Source organism: Camarhynchus parvulus, chromosome 3 (genome assembly GCF_901933205.1).
Source record: "Camarhynchus parvulus chromosome 3, STF_HiC, whole genome shotgun sequence".
In the NCBI taxonomy this organism is placed as follows: Eukaryota; Metazoa; Chordata; class Aves; order Passeriformes; family Thraupidae; genus Camarhynchus; species Camarhynchus parvulus.
In genome coordinates, this window is record NC_044573.1 from 7,712,164 (window position 1) to 7,735,649 (window position 23,486).

General features: G+C 42.3%; 1 protein-coding gene across 1 annotated transcript in view; it reads left to right on the forward strand.

The window, feature by feature from the left end:
• Nucleotides 1–23,486, forward strand: part of TP53BP2 (tumor protein p53 binding protein 2) — a 58,034-nt gene that overhangs the window by 8,394 nt on the left and 26,154 nt on the right. The window contains exons 2-4 of the mRNA XM_030944377.1: nucleotides 13,013–13,160; nucleotides 18,920–19,033; nucleotides 20,602–20,681. Of these exons, the coding sequence (XP_030800237.1) occupies nucleotides 13,013–13,160; nucleotides 18,920–19,033; nucleotides 20,602–20,681 (342 nt within the window). The remainder of the gene's footprint in view (nucleotides 1–13,012; nucleotides 13,161–18,919; nucleotides 19,034–20,601; nucleotides 20,682–23,486) is intronic.

Consider the following 23,486-nt stretch of genomic DNA (forward strand, 5'->3'; position numbering starts at 1 on the left):
TCTTGAAGTGAGAGGAGCCTGGCATAATATGCATGTTATTTGTTTAAACTCTGCTCTGTTTAATTCATTTAAAATAGGTGTTACATCGCCTAAGCAACCACCATTCCGTACAACACTGTCTTGTTCACTGTCATGACTTTGGTGACAACCTGTAAAGCCAAAAGCCACCCAGCAAGCTCTGCTGCCTTGCCCCGCTGAACTGTTGTCCCTTCACTTCTCAGCTGGTGTGTCTGCACAGAGCTGCTATTGCCTGGAGAGAGCTGTGGGGAGTGAGAGCACTTAAATAAAACCTGTCAGACAGTGATCAGCTCTACAATCTGTCACCCTTCTGCAGTGTCTGGTGGAGTGCCTGAATGTTTGGGATACAAGTTAAAATGTGTAGAGCTCCACAGGGGCAAAGGTTGGATCAAGCAGGTTGCTTGGGCTCATGGGCTGACTGAAGGGAACAAGATTTCTCCTTCCCAGTTCTGCTGGAGTTTTACATATCCTGTTATTCTAAAGTGGTTGGCTGAGGCTGTCTGGCCATTCATCATTTCTTGTGTTGGACTAGCCCCACTGATCCCTTTTAACCTGCAAAATAACAACAAAGATCCATCTGTTTTGTTGCAAATGCTCAGTGTGTCCTCTGTGCCAACTGAATGGCTGCTGCTTTAGTTGCTCTTGACTTCCTCTGTGTGTTGCAGCCCAGAAGAGGTAGAACAAAACCCCTCCTTTATGGCTTTGAATAATAATAATAATAAAATCAGCTGTTGTCAAATAGGTGTGATCACCAAGCACAGGCATTTTGTGCTGGCTCTCTTTGGCATGGCTGGTGGCTGTGTTGGTTGTTTGCAGTGCTGTGTGTCCTGCGTGTGACAAGTGAAGGTCATTGCCACGCAGCAGGCGTGGGTACCCACCCAGAGCTGGTGGTGAGTTGGGAAGGGCTGCTCTTCTGCAAAGGTGTGGTGTGACATTACACCTAATGAATTTAATAGCAGGATGCTGCTCAAATGGATGGTCTTGTTCCTTTGGTTTCCATCCACACCCAAAGCCACGTGGCTTTTGTAGCTTCCCCTTGAATTTAGTAAGGACTTGAGTGATGGTTTGTAGAAAATAAAGGCAAAAAGGAGCTAAAAACTTCCATGGTGGAAGTGATTTGTCATGGGGCTGTGCAATCAGAAATAATGTGGATTTGAGAGGATTGTGGTGTGCCTCAGCTCTCCATTTAGGAGCAGTCAGATGATACCTTATCCTCTTCCTACCCTTATGGTATTTACAAGGAGTGCCCCAACAAAGCAGGAATGAAACATCTGACTCCATGTTCTCAGAAGGCTAATTTATTACTTTATAATACTATATTATATAAAAGAATCCTATACTAAAGAGTACAGAAAAGAAACTTACAGAATGCTAAAAAGATAATAATGAAAACTCATGACTCTTTCCAGAGTCTTGACACAGCTTGGCCACAATTGGCCAATGAGTCAAAACAACTCACACCAGAATCCAGTGAAACAATCACCTGTGGGTAAACAATCTCCAAACACATTCCAAAGGAGCAAAACACAGGAGAACCAAATGAGATAGGAATTGTTTTCCTTTTTTTCTGAAGCTTCTCAGCTTCCCAGGAGAAAAATCCAGGGCGAAGGGATTTTTTCAGAGTGTGTGAATGCCACATACCCTCCCTTGAGAGTTGGTAATACAGGGGAATTTCTGCACCATCTTTTTGTTTTGTCACTCACTGCAAGGATTAAGTTGGACTAACAAAAACATAGCATTTGCTCTGGTGGTATTTAGAAGATAGAACAAGAAAGCTTCTACATTGTAATAGCAGATATGTAGGAAGACAGAGCAGATTGGGAAAGTGATAAATAGGCACACTGTTGTGCTGTGTGGTCTGAAATTCCTAGTTTGGGTTGGTTTGGTTTGTTTTTTACTTGTCCTGCAGGTAGATGGCTGAAGAGCACATTCTGGAATTGGAGCATAAAGGAGATGTCAGCCCAGGCTGTGATGTGCTAAAATGCCTCTGAATTTGCCATTGTAGTAATGCATTTTAGGGTACCAGGCTGGTCAGCTTGCATCACAGAACAGCCTAGTGTGTCCTGTGAGTTTTCCTGCACTGGAATTAATCTGTGTGGTTAAATATGTCATCGTTTCAGATGCCAGAAATGGTGTGTCCTCTGACCTGCCTGTGTGTGTCATGAGTGTTTTGGTTTGGAGTGTTTTATGGAGGTAGGACACAGGTTTTGACAGCTGTTTTCTTAGAGGAGTGACTAATACAATGTGTTTTCAAAAGTGTTTGGCACAGAGCTCTGTGAAGTTGCTGGGTTTGGAGTAAATAAGTGTTCTGTGCTTCTCTTTTTTTTTTCCTGACTTGCTACATGATTTATTTTGTGTTGCTATTACATCACAAATCTTCTGCTCTCTAGTTCTTTCTTTTATGCTATTTTAGATACATTGACTCACAAAAAAAGAAATTCCTCTCTTCTGCTTCCATACCCTGCCCTCCCCCACGGGTGCTCCCACCAGCACAGCCCCCTGGTATCAGTAAATGGAATTTAAGTTATAAATGTGCTTGATGTATGGGTAGGCACTTGCTGTATGATAAATGTGACTTTGCCTTGTGTGTTCTGGTGGGCTGAGGTGGTGCTGCTTCCTGGTGTGAATGCTGATTGTCTTTTTATTGGCAGATTATTACAAATTGGCTGGAAAAGCAGAAAAGGAGAGTTTTTAAACCCAGGAAGAGTTGGTGTCTTAGGCAGTGGGAGGTGTGGTGTGGGTGGGAAAGGTGCCAGATCCTGTGATAGCCTGTGTTGTTTAGGTGTAGGTGGTGTTAAATATGCTTTTATCCCTGATGCATATCTATTTTTGCTTTTCTCCAGGAAGAGTCTTGTCTTGTACAAAATCTTTTTGTATTATGAGGAAAAACACTGGGCTTTCTTTTCATTGTGAGAAAGTACCTTCATTTTAAAGGACTGTCTTGAGATTTGTAATTCTCCCAGATCCCCACAGGGAGCATTTACTGTGGCCCTTTTTTGGCCTCTGGCCATGTAGGAGGCTGAAGGAACCATAACACTTGTTCCCAATGGGGGGAAACTCAATTACAGCAAGAGCAGCCTACTTTCTTTTTTATTTTCCTCTATGAAGTTATTACTAACTTTTTTTTCTTTTGTACAAAGACTTCCTCTGAGTTTGACGTAAGTACAGAAAATTGAGATGATTCAGGCTTAAGCTTGAGTTCATAACCCCATTCATTATGCTTGGATGTTGTCTTGGCTTTAGGATCGTTGGGAACATCCCACTGAGGAATGGGAGGAGGAGCAACTGGAACCCCCCTGTGATTATGTTGTATGAGTTGGACTGTTCCCCTTTTCTGTAGCTTGTATCTATTGTAAGAATCACATGCTATAATTTTTTGACCTGCCTGAAAATAACATTAATTTCGTTCTGCTTGTGTATGAAATGTTTATAACTTGGTGCTGAATGCAGAAGATGAGACAGAGTCTGCCTGAAGGGGCAAACCTCCAAAGATCCAGTTTTCCTTTGCTGGCTCCAGGAGGAGGAGGAGCAAACTGCAAGTAGGACACCAAGAGTACAAGCCCAAACACCACGTGTGGGCTTGCTTTCCTGACAGTCAGCTTGCAGGAGTTGATGGTAAAGTGTCCAGCAGTGCAAAAGTGGTGTCTGCAAGGAGCCACGAGGAAGGATTTGGGGAGAAAAGGAAAGAGTATTTTGGGGTGGAAGGGAAAATGTTGACGGAGAGGAGCTACACAGATGGCAGTGACAGGGATCTGTGAGCGTGCTGCTGTGAGGTGTAATATGAAGAATATATGCAGGGTTTGTTTACTCTGGATTTCTGCAGTTGTTTAACTAAATGGGTGCAAATTCAAGTAGATCCAGGTCTGAACAGAATGAGCTGTAGATGATTGGTGTTGGCAAATGTGGATGCTCAGTAAAAGGCTGTGGTTTCTTAGATCTGTTACTGAAGCCAATGTATTTTATGTATTTTACAGGCCAATTTGTTTGGTTTTTATACTCGTATTGGGTTTGTATAGCCAGCTTTTGGTGGGGGAGGGCTACATGGGTGGCTTCTGTGAGAAACTTCCAGAAGCTTCCTCCATGTCCAGCAGAGGCAATTCCAGCCAGCTCCGAGATGGACCCACTGCTGGCCAAGGCTGGACCAGTCAGAAATGGTGGCAGCACCTCTGGGATAACTATTTAGGAAGGAGGAAAAAAAAGATATCGTGCAGATGTAATTATGGCTGGAGAAGAGCAGAGTGAGAATATGTGAGAAGAGCAACTCTGCAAACACCAAGGTTAGCTCAGGAGGAAGATGTGCTCCAGGCACTGGAAGTGAGATTCCCTGGAAGCCTGTGGTGAAGACTCTGGTGAGGCAGCTGTGCCCCTGCAGCTCCTGGAGGTCCATAGGGATGCAGAGATCCACCTGCAGCCCATGGAGGAGACCCCCACTGGAGCAGGGGGATGAAGAAGAGGCTGTGAATGGGCTCTGAACCTGTGGGAGGTCCATGGTGGAAGAGGCTCCTAGAAAAGACCTTCAGACTCGTGGAGAGTGGAGCCCATGCTGGAGCAGGTTTCCTGGTAGGACCTGTGGCCCCGTGGGGGACTCACACAGGAGCAGGCTGTGCCTCTGAAGCACTGAGCTCTGGAAGAGTGACCTACCTTGTAGCAGTTTGTGGAGAACTCTTACCTGGAGTGGTGGACTCACACTGGAGAAGTTCATGGAGATCTTTATCCCATGGGAGGGACCCCTCACTGTGCAGGGAAGGACTCTTCTCCCTGAGCAGCAGCAGGAACAACATGTGATGAACTGACCACAATCCCTATTCCCATCTCCCTTCACTGCTGGGGGGAAAGAGCTAGAGCTGAAAAGGTGGGGGGAAGGTTTTATTGTACTTCTTATTTTCCTGCTCTGAGTTTAATATCTCTAATTTGAATCTGTTTTGCCTGTGACATTGTTTGGGGGGTGATCTCCAGATCCTTATCTCAATGTATGAATTTTTCATTATATTTTGTCTCCCTCATTCATTTGCAGAGGGGAGTGATAGAGAGGCTTTGGTGGGAGCCTGGCATCCAGCCAGGGTCAACCCACTACAAACTTTTAGATTTTTTTTTCCCCCTATTAAATGCTGATGTTGCAATAGATACTTGCAGTGTAGAAGTATGGGTGGCTTTAAAAGCCACCTTTGAGATTTTCTTGCCTTGTGTGATACATGGTAGCTCAGCCAAGGAATGGGGAGTTAGGTTGCTCCTGTGCTGGGTGTTCATCCAAAACAGTGAGCTTTATTTGCATAGACCTTTCTGGTGTCTGGCTTGTGGGAGGAATTTTGCTTTCTTGTGTATGAAAATGCCTGAAGAAAAATGTCAAGCTGGAAAACGTAACTTGGGTTCAAAGTAAAAGTCTTTGTTTGGAAAGCTCTCTGAAAGACTGGGTGCATAATGCTCAGCTGAAAGAAGGGGGGATGTAGGTCAGGAATCCTGTGTTTATCAGTTCTGATAGACTTCACAAAATCAAAATTGCTAATCTAAGATAATGATTTTCTACAAGATTTGGCAGGAAAATTGTTATTGCATATTCCTCGTTAGTAAGTCTGAACTGCAGTGCCGAGTTCTGTTGTTGAGGTTGCAGCCCATGAAGTAGAATGAGAGCAAACATCCATCCATTAATTTCAGACAGTAACAATACTTGGCCAGAACTTGGGCTGTTTCCCTTGCAGCTCTTCAGATTCCCATCATGATGATTCAGATGCCTGATAGTGAGATGTAATGTGGCATTTGTGCTGTAGTCTTTGCCCACTTGAACTAGCATATACCATAAGCAGATGGCTTTCATTCTGTTCTCTCTACACTAAGGATAAGAGGGAGGAGGAAAAAAAGGAAGGGGAAAGCTTTCTCTTTGAGGAATGGATGGGGAAAATGAGCTGAAAGCAGCAAAGTGCCCATAGATGCACGTTGTATTTTAAGTCCTGGAAAAAATTGACATTTTTGCTAAAGATAAAATACAAATGCATAACAAACTTATTGTTTAAAGTAGCAACTACCACGCCATTGAGAGTAAAAGCTCAGTCTTGTTTTCTGCTGTGATACAATGAAAAGGGAAAAGGGCTGTTCTTTATATAAGCTGGGAATAATCTGAACAATCCCATGGTGCTTCCTACTGTACTCCACCTACCTTGCATCATAACTTCCTTTCCCGTGTTTATGGCCCAAAGCCAGTGCAAAATAAACGGAGTGGTGTGTGAGGTGATGGCAAGAGCTGAACTCCGTGCGTTTGGGTGTGGCTGGAGGCAAGCACTAAACTTTACTCTGCATTTCTCTTGAACCCTGATTGAACAGGATCAGGGATAGCAGTCATCCCATGTGCCTGTAAGTCTATTATTATCTTTTGCTTACCTTAATCTTTTGCTTACCTTAATCTTTCGGGAGGATGTTGCCTTTGGAAGGACGGTTTTCAGAGTCTGAGGAAGTTCATGCAGAAGAATCAGTGAATTACTCTGTTGTTGTGGTATAGTTTGCACTGAATGGAGAGCTGTAACTGTGGACCAGCTCTGACTGCTGCTTCTCAGAACAGGAAAATATGCTGCTGTGCAGGCTGTCTTCTGTTGTTTAGAAAGTTGCATCAAGTCAGCAAAAATATCTGTTTTAGCCACTGATTTCTTTGTAGCCATCTGGGAAGGTGCAGCATCATTGCTCCCACTAGGTAAGATGCAAGACTTTAAATTTAAAACTCTGTGTGTGGAGGGGTTTTGTATTTATCAGGGAAGGCTTAGTAGTAGTTTAAACTGTGGGTAAATGCAGTTATTTCTTTCACCTGTACTTGAAATGTGCTACTTAATCTATTAATTCTAAAATTTCTATGTTGCTAGTTTTTCAGTTAACTAAAACTAGCTTCTAAAATTACATTTTAGTTCAGGATTTAAATTCATAGAAAAGGATGTAAAATAATTGAAAAGACCTAAAAGAGTGACTTCTAATGCCTCCTTAAAAATGAGAGCTGAGAAAATTTGTTATGCAAGCTAAAACCATTACTTAGCTGTGTTACAGAAGTAAAAAAACCTTCAATGCAGGTAATGAGTGCTCGAAGGGATTAGGTTTCAGTCTGAAATGTAGCTAATAAAGAATGTGCTACAGAATGATGTTATTAGCTCTGATGCAAAGTAACAAAATGAATCAAATTTTCCAGAGGCAGTATGCTTGTTTGGCTATCAAATAATGGGATTGGCTCTGCTGTTTTCTCTTTGTGTGCCTCAGTTTCTCTGCTTGTAAAGTAGGAAACTGCTTGCTTGTGTCATGATTTCCTGGTCATAAAGTGCTTTGAAGCTGAAGAATACTGTGTGAATAGATGCCATGGTTTGTGTTGTACAGTGCATGCTGTGCAGGAAGTCTCCATAAAGTTAGGAATCCAGACAATAGTGAAAAACAGGGTTAAATTGTTATTTTTTTAATATATTCTCTTCTTGACTCTGTTTTATAAGGGACTGAGTTTTGCTGACTGTTGCCCGTTGCTGACATTTAATGATCAGAGTTAAGATTTTTCCTAGAAATGTGGGGAGGGGAGAAATGTGTCCCTTTTAACTCAGGTAGTTTCAGGAATTAATTAATTAAGTGTATTTTAATTTACATCATGCCCCATATAAGATTGTTTTTCTGAATACTTGAAACCTGAATACTTGAGTGCTATTAGTATATGAATTAAGTATCCAGTTTAGCACCCTTTTAATTCCAAAGATGTGTGACATCAGCTTTATAATAGCTAAGGAATAAGAGAAGTCTGATCCTTGCAGAAACACCATCAAAGCTGTAAAGTAAATTGCATTTCTATTCCCCCCACTTTAATCAATAATTGAGGCCTTCTGATCTAAGGAGAAGAGTGATTCGAGGCCTTTGATGTGAAATGATTTCTTGTTGGATGGATGGCAATTATAAGACTTGTGTTTGCTCAGGTTAGTTTTTGGAAATGGTTTCTTCTGGATTTGGATTTTAAAAAAAATTACTTTGTTTTTAATTTTTGTTTTATGTGGCAACAAAACAGGAGCCAGAATAGAGTGTGGTCATTGGCTAGCTCTGTTAAAGTGCTAGGCTTTCTTAAATATTTTACTTTCAGTTGAAAATGTATTTGCAGATGTGGAGACCTTTTGTATTTAATATAGGTGTAATTGTATGAAATGATCCAGTTGATGAGCTCAGCAATGAATGGGTCAGATTTGCAGGCAAAGGTTTGATGTGCAGGAGAGAGATGGAGGATTATAAAATGGCCCACGATTTACTTCAATTGATCCCTCGTCTGTCCTTCTGTTTGGTTGCTACTAAGCTAGCTCCCTTCCTGTTCCTGGGTGTGTTACAATCCTGACTTAGTGGCTGTAGTTGGAGTTCATTCATAAATAAGTTGAAGCATAATGATACATTTTGTGCTGGGGGTACTCAAATTGTACTTCACACCAATGTGAAGTTTGGAAATATTCGTGACTTGTGGTATTCACGTGCCCTCTAAACAAAGAAAAACTATGAAACAAGCACAGAAGAAAGAAAACGCAATGCTTATCTTGCTTGCTGTACCTATGTTGTGCTAAAGTAAAATGCAGTATAAAAGTTGTTTACCCAAAGTAAGGATGTTTTATTCCCTTGGCCTATCAGGGCCAAGAAAGTGTATAAGTCAGACTGTCACGAGACAGTCATGAAAAAATCAGAAATAAATGCAATTCTGTGCAGTTGTAAACAAAAGTGCATAGCAAATTCAGTTGAAATAAAATGTACATAGTATAGTATAATAAAGTAATTAATTAACCTTCTAATAATAAAGTCAGATACATCATTCTCTCTCCCCTTTGTCAGAGTCGCCTTTGATTTACAATATTTGTGACTGAAGTGTCAGGCTTTTTTGAGACACGACGTCCTTTATGTTCAATACTCTGCTTTTCCATCCAGTTGTTTGTAAGTCAAGCACTGCAGTCATTCCTTGCAAAAACTCTCCCTTGCTTCAGCTCATGTGTCCTTGGGCTTCCTCTGGTGTCCTTGGTGCAGCCGATCGAACTGCCTCATCTGGTGGCTCCATAACTGCAAACTTCTATTTTCTAAGCTGGAGCAGAGTCAGCTGGAATCTCTGATGTGATTTTAAAAGGAACTGCTTCAGTAGATGCACAACATCCCTGGTTTCTCCCAACACCCCTGGTTTCTCCCAAAGTATGCCAAAGTACTGCAGTGCTTTTATATTTGACAGCTTTTCAGTAACTATAGTGAGCATGGTTTTGGGCTGGGAAAAGAAGGGCAATCTTTTAGTTTAGACCTTAATTTAGGGATCTGAGCCCTGTTCAAAAATGCTTGGTCTGTGGGCGTTCATAAAACTCAATTTTTGTAAAGGAGGAAAAAACCCTCATCCAAGGCTGTATGGAATTATCAGATGTTTCAGTAATTGCTTTCATGCTATCTTAGAAAAAATACAAGGTGTGACTGAAATTTGTCTTCCTTGTTTTTTTAATCAAGTGCTTCATTTATGCCTAGTTTGAAACTGAATTTTTTTGCATTTTTTTTCCCCTCTGAAATTGCTGGATGTTTGTATACAACTGTCTTAACGTCTTCAGTTTCAGGGAGGAGCGAGAAACTCTTTAATGTAAGGATTCCAGCTTATGAGCAAAGTGTCCTGAGAGCACTCATTTCCTTGTTTCTTGTTGCCGCACAGCAATGAAACAGTGATACAAACTAACTGGTGGGGTGGTTAATAAATGTCACAGTTGAACCATTCCCAAGGGAAGCAGGAGTGAGTCCTGGGGATCCCAGTTTGAGGTGCTGCCAGCCCCAGCAGCCACCAAGGGCGATGAGCAGCACTGAGAAGTCACAGCAGGCATTTGGTTTACATCAGTTTCTTCATCTTTCCCTTCCTCACCTCTCTGGGAAGAGGCATCTCTGTGATGGATACTCTCTGGCCAGCTTGCCCTAAGCTCCAGTGTGTCCAGGGTACCCCAGGAGGCCTTGGAGGTGAGCAGGAAGTGGTGGTGACAAATGTGACACCATTTGGTGCAGGAATAGAGCAGCTACTTACAGAACTTGATCATCTCAGCATTGCCCCTGGAGCTGAAAGGAAGCAGGATGAGATAACATCATTATCATAACATTTTAGTTGCTTTAGACTCCAAAGACTCGAAGGTATGTTTTTTAGGGAATTTGCAGTTTGGTTGCTTTTCCTTTCCTTGGTTTCTAGAGTATGTGGGCTAGAGGTGATGCAGACACTCCCAAGTCCCAGAAACGGCCCCACACGGCGGGTCTGAGTGCTCTTGGCTTAATGTATTAGTAATTATCCTGAGCATTGTGGATGGAAATGGCAACTCGTGATCCTTCCTGTGTAGTTGTCTGTATTGCTAAATCCTAAGGATTAACAACTGTATATAGACAGGCACACTGAAGAGTGAACAGCCCAGCTAGGGTCAAATTAGGTCTGCTTTGTGTATAATGCCACGGTTTGTATAATTTTCTCTTAATTCCCATCTGTGAGCTCATCTTTTAAATTAACAAATGTTACTGCAGACACACAGCCTGTGCCATTTCTGAATGGCATTCCTGTTCTGAATACAAGGTTGTACAGCATTAAATGTGAAAGGTTGAAATGTTTTACATTCATAAACTGCTGTAAATCTATTTGGGAATTTCTTTTTTATTTTATACTTTTCTGCCCCAGTAATTGTGGTTAAGAGATATTCTTACCTGGCTGCACCTGACATCCTTCACTGCCAGGCTCCTCTAGGGGAGTCAGAAACACTGCCTCTGAAAGGTAACATGTTGTGTGACAAAAGATTAAAGCCAAGTGTCAGAGTTCCTGCTTGGAAAGCTTTGTCCCTTAATTTAGGTCACTGCCTCCTTGTGCTGTCGAGAGCAGAACCCATTGTGCTCATCTTCAGTGTGTGATAAGTGTGTGGTAAACTGATCTTACCTACCTCCACATTCTCTTTCCTAGTTTCACTCCTTACAAGCTCCAAGTTTGACTTTTCGTGTTGATTTCTTGGGTTTTTTTCCCCTCCCATAAAGTGCCAAGGAAATGGGTGGGGAATGTAGCTGTCAGGTAGTTTTGAGCTCACTTTCAGCAGGCTTTTTCTTCTCTGTGAATATTTGTAGAAGGTGTTCAGGAATTGATCAGAAACCTTTGTCTTGGGGAGCTGGGCAAAACCAGTGGTCAGAAATTCTGTGTTCTTGGTGTAGTGCCAGGGCCCAGAAAACACTGTTTGCAAGTGTTTACACTGCCAGGAGTGGAACAAATACTTGCGATCTGTGTAACAAGATGTGCAGAGTCTGGAGTGTTTTTGTCAAAGCTTTTAAAGAGTAAAGGCAGTCTCTCATATAGGGTTGAAGGGCATCTTGGCACTCAGAATAGCACTGGAAAGGCTTTGGAGACATCAGGAATGTGCATGTGCACGGTTGTATTCCCTGAGAGTCTCCAACAGTGGATTCCTAAAGCTGTGAAACAGATGGGGCTGAATTTCTCTTTGCAAAGGCATTGAAAATCTCTAATTCCATAGTATTTACACAAAATCACAAAAATAGTGTGTGTAGTAATGGTTTTGTTACTTTTAAAAAATGATTCTATAAATTCATTTAAAAGGATATTTATACCTCTCCCCTCTTGTTTGATTTGGCCTCCTTTTCCTCCTCTTTGACCTTTTGAACTCTTGCTCCTAAGGATGTATATCCCCTTCACCCATTAGAAATGAGGACAGGCAAGGATTTGTGTCTTTTCTTGAGAAAGCACCTTTTCCATCTGTATGAAAAATCCTGACTTGTATAGGTTGCTGTTGCTTGAAATGCTTAGTGGAGCAATTGCTTTCTGGATATATTTGATTTTTTTGCCTTGCTGGGGAGGCTGTGTGAGTAACAGCCAGTTGAGACTGAAGTTGAGGATTGGTCTCAAGAGGACTGACATTAATTTTTAGCTGGCAGCTAAACTTTGGTAGCAGTTTAATATTAATAGCATGTAGTGAGATGATGCTCAGAGGCAGTAATCATCAATGTTTTCTATCAGATATGGCCACTGACTTTTTAGAGTGCTTATTTAGTAGTTATGGCAGGAAAGACACAAGCAAGAGCATCTGTGTGGCGTGTATAAGCAGAAAAACCAAAGATAAGGAGCCTTCTCCAGCTGTGAAGAGGAAGCCAAGTAAAATATCCTTGGTTTCTTGGGAATGGGGTTTGGGGGGTGACCATGTTTTCAGGGTGAGACTAAGAGCACAGCAAGTTGACTTGTGTTTTTAGGAACTTTTCTATGAAATGTGTTACAGAAATGCAAATTGTGTTTCCACTTCACTACCTATGTGGTAAACTCTGGTGGTTTTTTTATACCAGATGTAATTACCATTGTTTTTCACTCCTGCTGAACTCTAGTTGACTGTTTCTCCTGCTGTGTCAAATGATTGCAGGGTACATACACATGTAGTAAAGTGAGAGGAGTTCTGACACATTATCTGAAGAGGGAAGGAAGGAGCACCGGGTCCAGATTTAAAACTGAGTAATCCTCTGCCACTGTTGAGTCAGGGGTAGATGAAATGACTCCATGGTTCAGAAGGTGAAAAAGAGAGACTTTATTAAGAGGTAGCATCCTTTTATAACCAGGATTGCTGAAGTGAAACCTGATTGGTGTCACAGTAAAAGCCTTTCACACTATTGGTGAACCATGATTAGCACACTTTGAAGGTACATACCTATGAACAACATGAACAGAAAGATCATTGTTTTCATTCTTCCTCTCTTAAGTTTCCCAGGCCTGAAGCCTGGGAGAATTCTCTTTGACTGAACTGAGAATCTCCACAATCCTCCAGCAATGTGATTTAGTTGAGCAGGAGATGACTTCTGCAGCGTCTTTTTTGCTTAAATACCTTAAAGAAATTCGGGATTGTTTAGAAAATTGTACCCACTGTAGTTGATAAGATGTTATCTGTGTGGGAAAGAATGCATTTAACAGCAGGCTGGGACTCCAAGGTGCAGCCTGCCTTTGTGTTGGAAAGTAACCACGTGCTGTTCCCTTTGTCTCCTGCAGATGTTTCTGACCGTGTACCTCAGTAACAACGAGCAGCACTTCACAGAGGTGCCAGTGACCCCCGAGACAACCTGCAGGGATGTGGTGGAGCTGTGCAAGGAGCCTGGGGAGAGCGAGTGCCACCTGGCTGAGGTGTGGTGTGGCTCAGGTAGGTCAGGCTGGCAGCTGCTGAACTGCTGGGCCTTCTCTGCTCCTGACAAGGTGGCACATGGAGGGCTGACAGATATGATCCTGTCCCAGAGAGTTTCTGCATTGCCATTTCATTAGTTTCTTCATCACACTTGGCTGTGTGATAACCCACCTGCAAGAAGGCTCACACGTGCAAAACTGAGTGAAAAGCAAAAGGGAGCTTGAACATGCAGATGTTTCTGTGTCTGTGCAGCCCTTCTGGGACTCATATGAGTCTGAGGGGCATGAGAGAGTATTTTTCTCTTCCTCCTCCTCCTCCCGACAGTGGGATCCCAGCAGCCTTTATGGGGTTTTGAGGTACTAAGTATTGGTAGTTCTGTGACTAGTTCAAAATAATTTCTTTAACCCCACAGCCATTTTTACTTGCAGTGGTAAAATAAAGCTTCCTTTTTCTGATGACACCTTCAGTTACCGATTGTATTGAGTGTGGATGGGATGGAGTGTGTTAGCAGAAGTAGTGGGAGTTACCTCGTGTGAAGTGCTCTGAAGAAAGTGGGTGACAGGGAGGATGGAGGAGCTACTTCTGGCTGTCCTTTCAAGCCTGTGGAAAAGGGGCTTGTGCATGTGGCTCATTGTTGTAACTTTTTTTTCTTTTTCTATGTTCTTCTGATCTTGAGAGTTCAGATCTCCTAAACTTGCCATGCTCCATTGGAACTGGAGAATATATCAACAAAAAACCCTTAAAATATTACTAATGTCTCATGGCTTAAATGGGAAAGGGCACTGGACTATCTCCTGTCTCCATGGTACTCATTGGGTGCTGGGAGCCATCCAGTGGCATAAGATAGATGAATCCCTGGCAGGATTTTGAGTAATGAAAAATAATTATGTCTAAGCCAACCTTTTTTGAGATGCTTCAGTGAGATTATAAAAGAATCAGATGATAAGGGCTTACATTTCTGTCTTCCTCTGCTGTTATCTCTGGCTCACATCTGTTAAAAGAAGTCTTTGGTGAGATGGATGTTTGTTTAATGCTGTGAGATACCTGAGTTGTCTCTTGATATTTACTTGCTTCTGACAGAGATGTGATGTTTCTAATATTTCTAAGTTTAAAAAATGGAACAGAATTTTTTTCTTCTCCTTAGAAATAAAGAAGTTTTGCTTCATCAATGATAATAAAATAAAATCAACGATTCATCATGGAAAGAGATCTTCTAGGAATGTGTTTTAATTGTACATCTTTGTCTGAATCAACACAATACTGAAGTCTACAGTGAAAGAGAAGTAAAATAAAGGTTTAGGTAAAACTACTGAATTTATAGTTAGCCTGAATGCCCACACCCTGTTAAAGAGCACAAGTGGTTGTGGTGAGGAACAGGGTTCTCCTGTTGGTACTGAAGTTGGGGCTGTGCTAGAGTGGGCAGCTCCTCTCATGTTTCTTGAACCTGGATTCTTGCTTGGCTTTTGAGATGGTGATGTAGCATTTGCTATAAAGGGCAGTGAGATTGTCCTGAAATCAAAGGACAGCACCTACAGGAAGAGGCAAGTGAAGTCTGCCAGTACTTAGGGCCCAAATGTTCTGGTTAAGCTGAAAAATGAACTTTAAATAAAGTATGTGGTGTTTTATTTATACCATCAAATTATCCGCGTTTCTGAGGCTGGAGGTGTAAGAAAATAATCTGGATACAAACACAAGCTGAAGCAGAGAATTTTTTCTGAGTTGAGTCTTTGCAGAGACATCATGAGACATACAAGAACAGATATTTAAGACAAAAAGAGTTTTGTCCATTTTTACAGTGAAAACTTTGACAAGATCATTGGGCCCAGCCTTTGCCTGAACACCAGTGTGCCAGCTAAGTGCTATGTCCATCTGTCTCCTGAACATTTCCAGGGATGGTGACTCCACCACCTCCCTGGGAAGCCTGTTCAAATGCTTAACCAACCTTCAAGTGAAGAAACTCTTCCTGGTGTCCAACCTTAACCTTTCCTGGTGCAGTTTGAAGCAGTTTCCTCTTGTTGTGTCACTTGTTCCCTGGGAGAAGAGCCAACCCCCACCTGGCTGCGAGCTCCTTTCAGGGAATTCTAGAGAGTGATAAGGTCTCCCCTGACTCTTCTGTTCTCCAGGCTGAGCAACCCCAGCTCCCTCAGTTGCTCCTCATCAGGCTCATGCTCCAGCCCCTTCCCCAGATCCATGGCCCTTCTCTCTCCAGCACCTCCATGTCCTTCTTGCAGTGATGGCCCAGAACTGGACCCAGCTCTCGAGGTGTGGCCTCAGCACTGCTGAGCACAGGAGGACAATCCCTGCCCTGCTCCTGCTGCCCTCATCATTGCTGACACAGGCCAGCATGTCAGTGGCCTGCCTGGACACCCTGTGCTCGTGTTCAGCTGCTGTTGACCAGCACCCCCAGGTCTTTTTTCACTGGGCAGCTTTCCAGCCCCTCTGCCCCCAGCCAGTAGCTCTGTTTGGGGTTGTTGTGACCCAAGGGCAGGGCTCAGCAATTGGCCTTGCTGGAGTTCCACATACAGTTCCCAGTTGTACTTGCTAACAAAAATGCAGTTATCTCAATAGCATTAAAAGATTTGAGTACTGCATTCATGCATGTTGCTTTGGATAAAATGTCTTGAGCATCTGTGTAGCATCCAGCAACAAGCATTTGCAAGATGTTTTCATGTATATTTTGGATTTTTTTTTTGGTAAGGGGAGGAGGCAGTGAGGGAAAGAAATACTTTTAGCTTTTGCTAATCTCATTTTCGATGTCAGTAAAGTTTTCCATCTTGTTCTGCCAGGATTAGCCACGATTTCTGTTTTGTTTGCATATTACACTGAACAAATTCAACTGCTTTAAAACAAACATGGTGCAGGACAGCTAACCTCTGGGGGTAGAAACGAGATTTGTGTTGGAAAACGACTTCTCAGACTTCAGTTATTGGGATCCTTCTTACATCACTTGTTTCTTTCTTCTTCTGACATTTGATCAGGAATTTTAGCTTCTGTTGTCAGACCTTATTAAGCCTACTTTGAAAGATTTCTGCAAGTGTGCTTGAGGGACTTTGTTCCCTGAAGGGGGCAAGTTTACTACTCTCCCTCTCCTCAGTTTTGCTTGAAATTTGGTGAATATCGAGGCAAAATTTCTCAACCTTCCTATTATTATCAGAATTCTGTTAGACAGTTACCTTGCCTGCTGTGGAGAGCAGCCAAAAGGAGTGCATGTATAAAGATCTTTTTTTTTCCTCTATGAGACAGATAGGAAAAAAAAAAAAGGAAAACTGATTGTCCATTCTTCTTGAGCTTTCCAAATGTACATTTGTTTGGTATTTGAAAATCTCTTTGACCTTCCTTTGAAGCCAGTGAGTGGTATTGACAGAATCCTTGTGTAAAGGGCATCTCCCTTGATTATAGAGTTTCTGCTGAAGTATTGCTGAGCTGCTAGAAATCTGCCTCATAAGCCTGCTGTATAGCCTTTAAGACAAAAATCTGCCAGTGGTGCTGTTGATTTTTTTTGTTGTTGTTGTGGTTTTTTTCCCTTTTTTTTCTTGAATTAAGGTTTAGCAGATGAGGAACGTTTTTTTGCTGTCTAGACAAGTAACCGCCAAGAGACGGCTTTTTCTGTAACAGTGACCTACTTGCTTATTCTGTAAAGCTAATCTCTTCTGACAGTCACTCCAGAAATTCTCCTTCCTAGATTGCTTGAGCACAGCTGCAGCATTTTCATTTGAAAGAAACACTTTTATGTTGAAAAGAGCTTTTCACATACTGCAAACATGTTAGCAGCTCCTTTTCTAATGGAACTGAAAACATTTATACTTAATGCCAACAATTTCTCCTGCTGAAAAGATGATTTCATATTAAGACAGTGACTTTTTGAAAGACTTTATTGAATATGAATGAACTACTCTGATTTCTTTTTTCTCTCTTTCCCCTCCCCTTGCTTAAAAAAATGAAAGGAAACCGCCAACAAAAGCAACGTCAGGAAAAATGAAACCGGTGCAAAAATGGTGGTATTTAATTTCATTCTTTGTCTGCTTGTCTTATTTCTCAGGCCAGGAACAATATCTTCTGCTTGTCTGGCATCCAGAACAAATGGGTCCAACATGACCATGAGCCCTGATGCTCTTAGAAGATACTGTGACAGTATCCTGGCTATGTAAATTCACTGCTGTGATATATTGACCACACTGTTGCCATCACATTTAAAATAGGCAGAAAAAATTATGGTAAAATGTCTAGAATAACAAAAGAAACTGCTTTTATGTAAAGATTTAGAGACCAATAAGTAATTCTAGTTATATTCTGGCTGTGAGTGCCTGGTTGTGATACATGTAAATTTTTAAAGAATAGTAATAGAGAAAGGGAGGAGTAGTGGTAGATTTAGACTCACACTGGGTTTTTCTATTATCAAAAGGCAGCAAGTAAGGCTTAAAAATTACTTATATGACTGAATCCTGAGCTTGGGGATAAAAGCAAGAAAAGAAATCAGTGGAATTTGTGCATATAACTTTTTCATCACAGTTATTTGAAAGGAAATGGCAAGTTCTTACTGGGCTCACTTTTCACTGTCTGATCCTTTTTTTACTTTGAGCTGTGAATCCAAAGTAGTTCAGCTTTTCAAGGTTTATCAGAAATAGGGCTTTCAAAATGCATCTCGTGTGAAGTTCATGAAATTTGCTGTCCAAAGCAATGAGCTGGGTCTGTGTCTGACAGGAGCTGTGGGAGAACACTTGAAGTGACAGGAGCTGTGCTGGCACACTGAGCATCAGCCCTGCTGGGTACTGCCAGGGAGCCTCTCCAGGCTGCTGAATGCTCCTGCCTGAGCTTGACACGCCAATGCAAGGGAAACCTCTTCCCTAGAGTTTATCTTCATCTTGGTTCTCAGGAGAAGGATTCCTCTTCCCTGAGAGTTTATCTTTGCATCTCTCTTTGTTCTCCTTGGAATTAGGAAGTAAATGAGTCCCTGTAGGGATGGTGGCAGCAGTGCCCTTGAGGAGGGGGTGGGAGCGACTAAGGGATGAGTTTGTCTGAGGTGCCACAGAAGAGGAGTGAAAGGTACAACAGCACATTTCCTGCTGGTGAGTGAGTAAGGTGATTTTCACATACAAAAGGAGGACAGTAGAACTGGAATTCTAAATTCCCTGTTTGTTTTCCCTTCAGAGATGTTTATTTAGTTTCAGAATCAAGGGCAATGCAGTGGCTTCTTAAGAGGAAAAGTAGAAATCTCTTGGATGAGGGCAAGTGTTGTGTGCACTCACTACATCTGTGCACTCACAGTGTTCAGGTGAAAGATGGACAGACATTTTAAGTTTGGTGTGGGCCCAAGCTATGGTGAGATGGAGCAGTTCACTGTTATTGTATTTGAGTTGTCCCCCAGACGAAGGAAGGAATGATGACTCTGACTCCATGTTCTCAGAAGGCTAATTTATTATTTTATGATACTATATTATATTAAAGAATACTAAACCTAAAGAATACAGAAAGGATACTTACAGAAGGCTAAAAAGATAATAAAGAAAACTCGTGACTCTTTCCAGAGCCCCGACACAGCTTGACCCTGATTGGCCATTGAATCAAAACAATTCACATGAAACCAATTAAACAATCACCTGTGGGTAAACAATCTCCAAACACATTCCACAAGTGAGCAAAACACAGGAGAAGCAAATGAGATAAGAATTATTTTCCTTTTCTCTGAGGCTTCTCAGCTTCCCAGGAGAAAATCCTGGGTGAAGGGATTTTTCAGAAGACATGACTGTGCCACACTTAAAAGTTTTTTACCTTTCCAGAGCGCCCCATAGGCGACAACGAGCGGATGCTGGATGTTCTACAGAGGTTTGGAATGCAGAGGAGCGAGGTGCGGTTCTTCCTCCGCCACGAACGCTCACCCTGCCGCGAAGCTGGTAGGTGTTGACCTCAGCTGCTTCATCTCTTCAAGTTCTGTTTCATTCTTCAAGGTTAAGGAAACAGCTTGTGTGTGTTATTTATTAATGTTCATAGCCAGTAGGTGCTGCAGCCTTTTTTTTGTCTGCCTTTGTAAAGGCTTCATCTTCCCTTGCTATAGCTGGGAATAGTAAATCCCAATTGAAATTTCTGCAGGTTTTCTAGAGCTGGTTATCACCAAAGCATCCAAGGGCATACTGTGTTAAATATATTGTCTCCAGCAAAATATCTTGAAATCTGTGGTGATCTCTTCTTTTAAATAGAGAAATTAAATAAATATAGAAATAAATATAAATTTTGTGCTCATCTGCAAACCAAAATGGTGCCCAGTGATTTGGGTCATTATTCACTCTGTGGTTTGGGTCATTATTCACCTGGATAATACTTCACCAGGGTAATAAACTTGGCATACTGGGCAAAGATGGAACTCTTCAAAGTTTCTCCTACACATTTGTGTTAGTTTTAGGAATAGCATTAAATGAACTGGTGAAGTTTTCTGAGAATATCATTCTCATTGTAAAATGAAATTTCCTGTAAAGGAAATTACTTTCAGATTTTCAGGGGTTTTCTGTGTATCCCATATTAATCTCTTCAGTAAAATCTTTCACTTTTACCTTTAAATCAACCTACCAGATTCTTCTTCTTCTTCCCCCTTTTCTGTTTTTGTCCTTGGTAATATTCCTTAGTGTTGGAAATACTGAATTTGTTAAGTGACATTGTACCCAGCATATTTTAGATGTCTGACTGTATCTCAATATTTGAAATGCATACTGGTGATAGAATGAGTGCATGAAAAGCTAAAGCTGTGCCATTTATACCTGCTGAACATCTTACAGAGCAGTTTAGTTGTCAAAATGTATTTTTTCAAGTCCAGGATGCTTGTAGTATTAGGATTATTGTAATTTTATTTGCCACAGTATTGCTAAGCAATGTATTTGAACTCTGAGTTAGTCTCACAGAAATGTGGTCTTGAAATAGGAATCAAATGGACAAGAAGGTAACAGGCATGGCTTTGTCCTGTAGTACACTTATGTTCCACAGGGAAATCAATGAGGTTGGTATTGGGCATCTGAGCACTATTTGCACATAATTGGATGGGAATAAATTGGGGTTCTAGTTAAGCAGCAGCTTCATTGACACAATGACTGCCAGGAAGAAGAAAAAAATGTGCTTTTAAAGTGTGCATCTGTAATGCACATTTAGTAGGGGCTGACTGCCTGTTTGCCACAGGATAAATACTGGAATAGCCTACTATTGGTTAAGCTGTTTTTGTTTTTCTGTATTTTTGAACAGAACTATACTTTAAAATAAAAGTTGACATTGAACAGAAATTTTTTCAGAAAATGTGTTGTGTCATCACTTAAATTCATCTTGGTAGTAAACACATAAGAACAAGTGTTCAGATTCTACTCTATAATGATTATTCTGATTCTCCTTTTGTACTGAAAGCTATAGGATAAGAATAAGAAAAATCTAAAGGATAAGAAAAATCTTATATTATCTTGCATCTTTGACTGTTTCTGTCTAGGTACTGGACAGAGATCTCAAGATCCAGCCTTCAAAAGAAATGGTGTGAAAGTGCCTGGTGATCGAAGAATAGAGAATGGGGTGAGTGCTGGATGCAATGGCTGGGCTGGAGTTCATTTTCCCACAGCAGCCCTCCCTCCCAGTGCTGTGCTTTGCATTGGCAGCCAGAAGGGTGCTGATAACACTCCAGAGTTTTGGCTACTGCTGAGCAGGGCTGGCACAGCATCAGCACTGCCTAAACATTCCCCCCACATCAAGGGGCTGGCAGTGGGCAGGGGCCTGGGAGGGGACACAGCCAGACCAGCTGACCCAAAGTGACCAAAGGGATATTCCCTGGCATGTGGCGTCAGCTGAGATAGAAAAGCCAAGGGAAGGAGGAGGAAGAGGGGAACATTTGTTATTTCCCAATGTTTGCCTCCTGGAGCAACTGCTTCCTGTGCTGAAGCCCTGCTTCCTGGGAAGTGGCTGGACATCGCTCTCTGATAGGTAGAGAATAAACTGGTTTTTGTCTTTGCTTGCTTGAACAAACTTTTTTGCCTTTGCTTTAGTAAACTGCCTTTTCTCAGCCTAGAAGTTGTTTTCCAGCTTATTCTCTCTGCCCTGTCCTGCTGGGGAGTGGTAGAGCAGCTTGGTGATCACCTGGAATCTAGCCAAGGTCAACCAGCTATAGTCCTTTTTGGTCCCTGAACTGGGGTGAGACAAAGGCAGTTTATATATATATGTATATGTGTGTGTGTGTGTATATATTTATATATATGAATACTTTGTAGTTGCCAAGCATCAGGCTCCTGTGTGGGACACAGAGTTTGTCAGCTGCACTGCTTATCTTTTTTTCTGAGTTTGGGAACATATTTACATAAACAATGGCTCTGTGCTTTGCCCTCACACTGATGACCTTGCTGCGCTGGGGGAGCTGTCTTGTGGGGATGATGAGGGAATACACCTCCCTCTCCCTGCTTGAGATTGATGTGAATGCTTCTAAAATGCAGGCTCCTATGGTCTTTATTAAACAGCTTATATATGGATCAGCACTGTTAATGATATTAACTAATACTGTTGGCACCCTGAGGGGTTTGTGGAATTCAAGTGTCATGTGGGTATAAGAGAAAACAAACTTTAGGTGAGGAGATATTGAGATGTGCTCTGAGGTATCCAGTTCCTGGGTGGCAGGGTGTGTGGAAGGACTTGGGCAGGTGCCTGGGGTGCTTTTCACCTCCCATTGCCTGGGACTTTACACCTGAGCAGGTAATCAGTGAATCCTGGCAAACTGATATGTCAGCTGAGAGAAGGGTGCCTTGCCCACCCCAGTGAAAACCAGGAGTGTCTCACCCTGTACTGGGGCCTGGCCTGTGAGCCACAGTCCAGTGCTCAGAGCACTGTAGTTGCTCCAGTTGCTCCACCATAATTGCCCCAGTAGTGAAAAAGGAGAAATGGATAAAGTAAGCTGCAGCTCTATCATTGGTTGGAAAGGGAGGAAAAAGGAGACTTAGGGAGAGTAGGGGTCAGATAAAGAAGCCAGTCCTTCAAGAGAGAAATTGCAAGGAGTGAGACAAATCAAACAGGAGACAAAGTTGCTCAGTCCTTGACCTCATCAGAACTTCAAAACTTGTGAAAAGATTACAGCTGCCAGCCACGTGGGCAGATTTCTGCCTGGCTGCTTCAGTGCTGGGGTAGTGGGGCTGACAGTCAGCACTTGGAAGGTCATGAAGCCCCAACAGCTGAGATCCCTTGCCAGAAATCAGGAAATTGAAAGAAGAATTGGAAAACAGCAATTTGCAGTTTCTGGACATGGCTCCTCTCAAGTGTGAGGGCAAGGTATCCATTTAAGGAAGATCCTGTAAATGCCAAGGAAAGTGAACTACTGCATGAAGGTATCCAGTACTTGAGAGAATTAGCAATGTTGGAAGTCATCTATAGTGATCTAAAAAGTGACAATGTCCCTAAAGATCCAGAGGATGTCCCTTGCACAGTGGCCATGTGGAGGAAGGTAGTTCAAAGTGCCCCTGCATCATATTTCAGCATCTAGGTGGTACTGTGTTACCTGCAGCTGGATAGACCAGCTGTGGAGGTGTCATCCTCCTGGCTTTGGCATGTAGAAGAAACTGGGTACTTCCACATCCCTACAGCCAGCACCCCAGATTTTAGGGGCAGCCCAAGAGATTGCTCCTCTCCTGCCCCAGTCAGAGGGAAGGGAAGCCCCAAGACCAGGCCATGTAAGGAGCTCTGGTTATTCCTGCGTGAGCTGGGAGAGGACAGGAGGCAGTGGGGTGGAGAGCCCCCCTCTAAGCTGGAAGCTCATGTCCATGAACTGAGAGGGAAGAGAGCTGTTTAGAAAGGGTCACCCAAGAAGGCTGGCAGTGTAGTTGCCATGGAGAGACAGGAGGGCAATCAGTGATCTCCTGCGGAAACCCAGGGCACTGGGAGTATTTCTGTCTGCTCTGGGGTGCCCTGACCCCCAGGGGAGCACTGACTTTGATCCTCACTCATGGAGAAAGTTTCCTAGACTTCAAGATAGACTGCAATCCACAAAAGTGTGAAATAGATTATAGAGAGTAGTGTAGGTGTATCACTTGGTGAGAAATTTAGGTTTTGGGATTTTTAGTATGTTGTGGATGGAAGCAAGATGGGAGGGTGCAGGGTGTTGTCCTCAGTTTCTTCTTCATGCTGCTTCTTCCTCCTTCTTCATGGGTTTGGGTGGCATTTTGTAATTGGGCAGAAAAGTCCTCCTTGCAGGCTCTTTGGGATCAGTTATTGGGTTAAAAAGGGAAAATAATCTAGGTGTCAGTTCTTAATTGGATAGTTTAGTCTTAAAAGACCTTGTAACCAGAGATTGTTGGCCATTCTGTGCCTTCTAATGAAAAGCTGCCAAACTCATGGCTGTGAGAC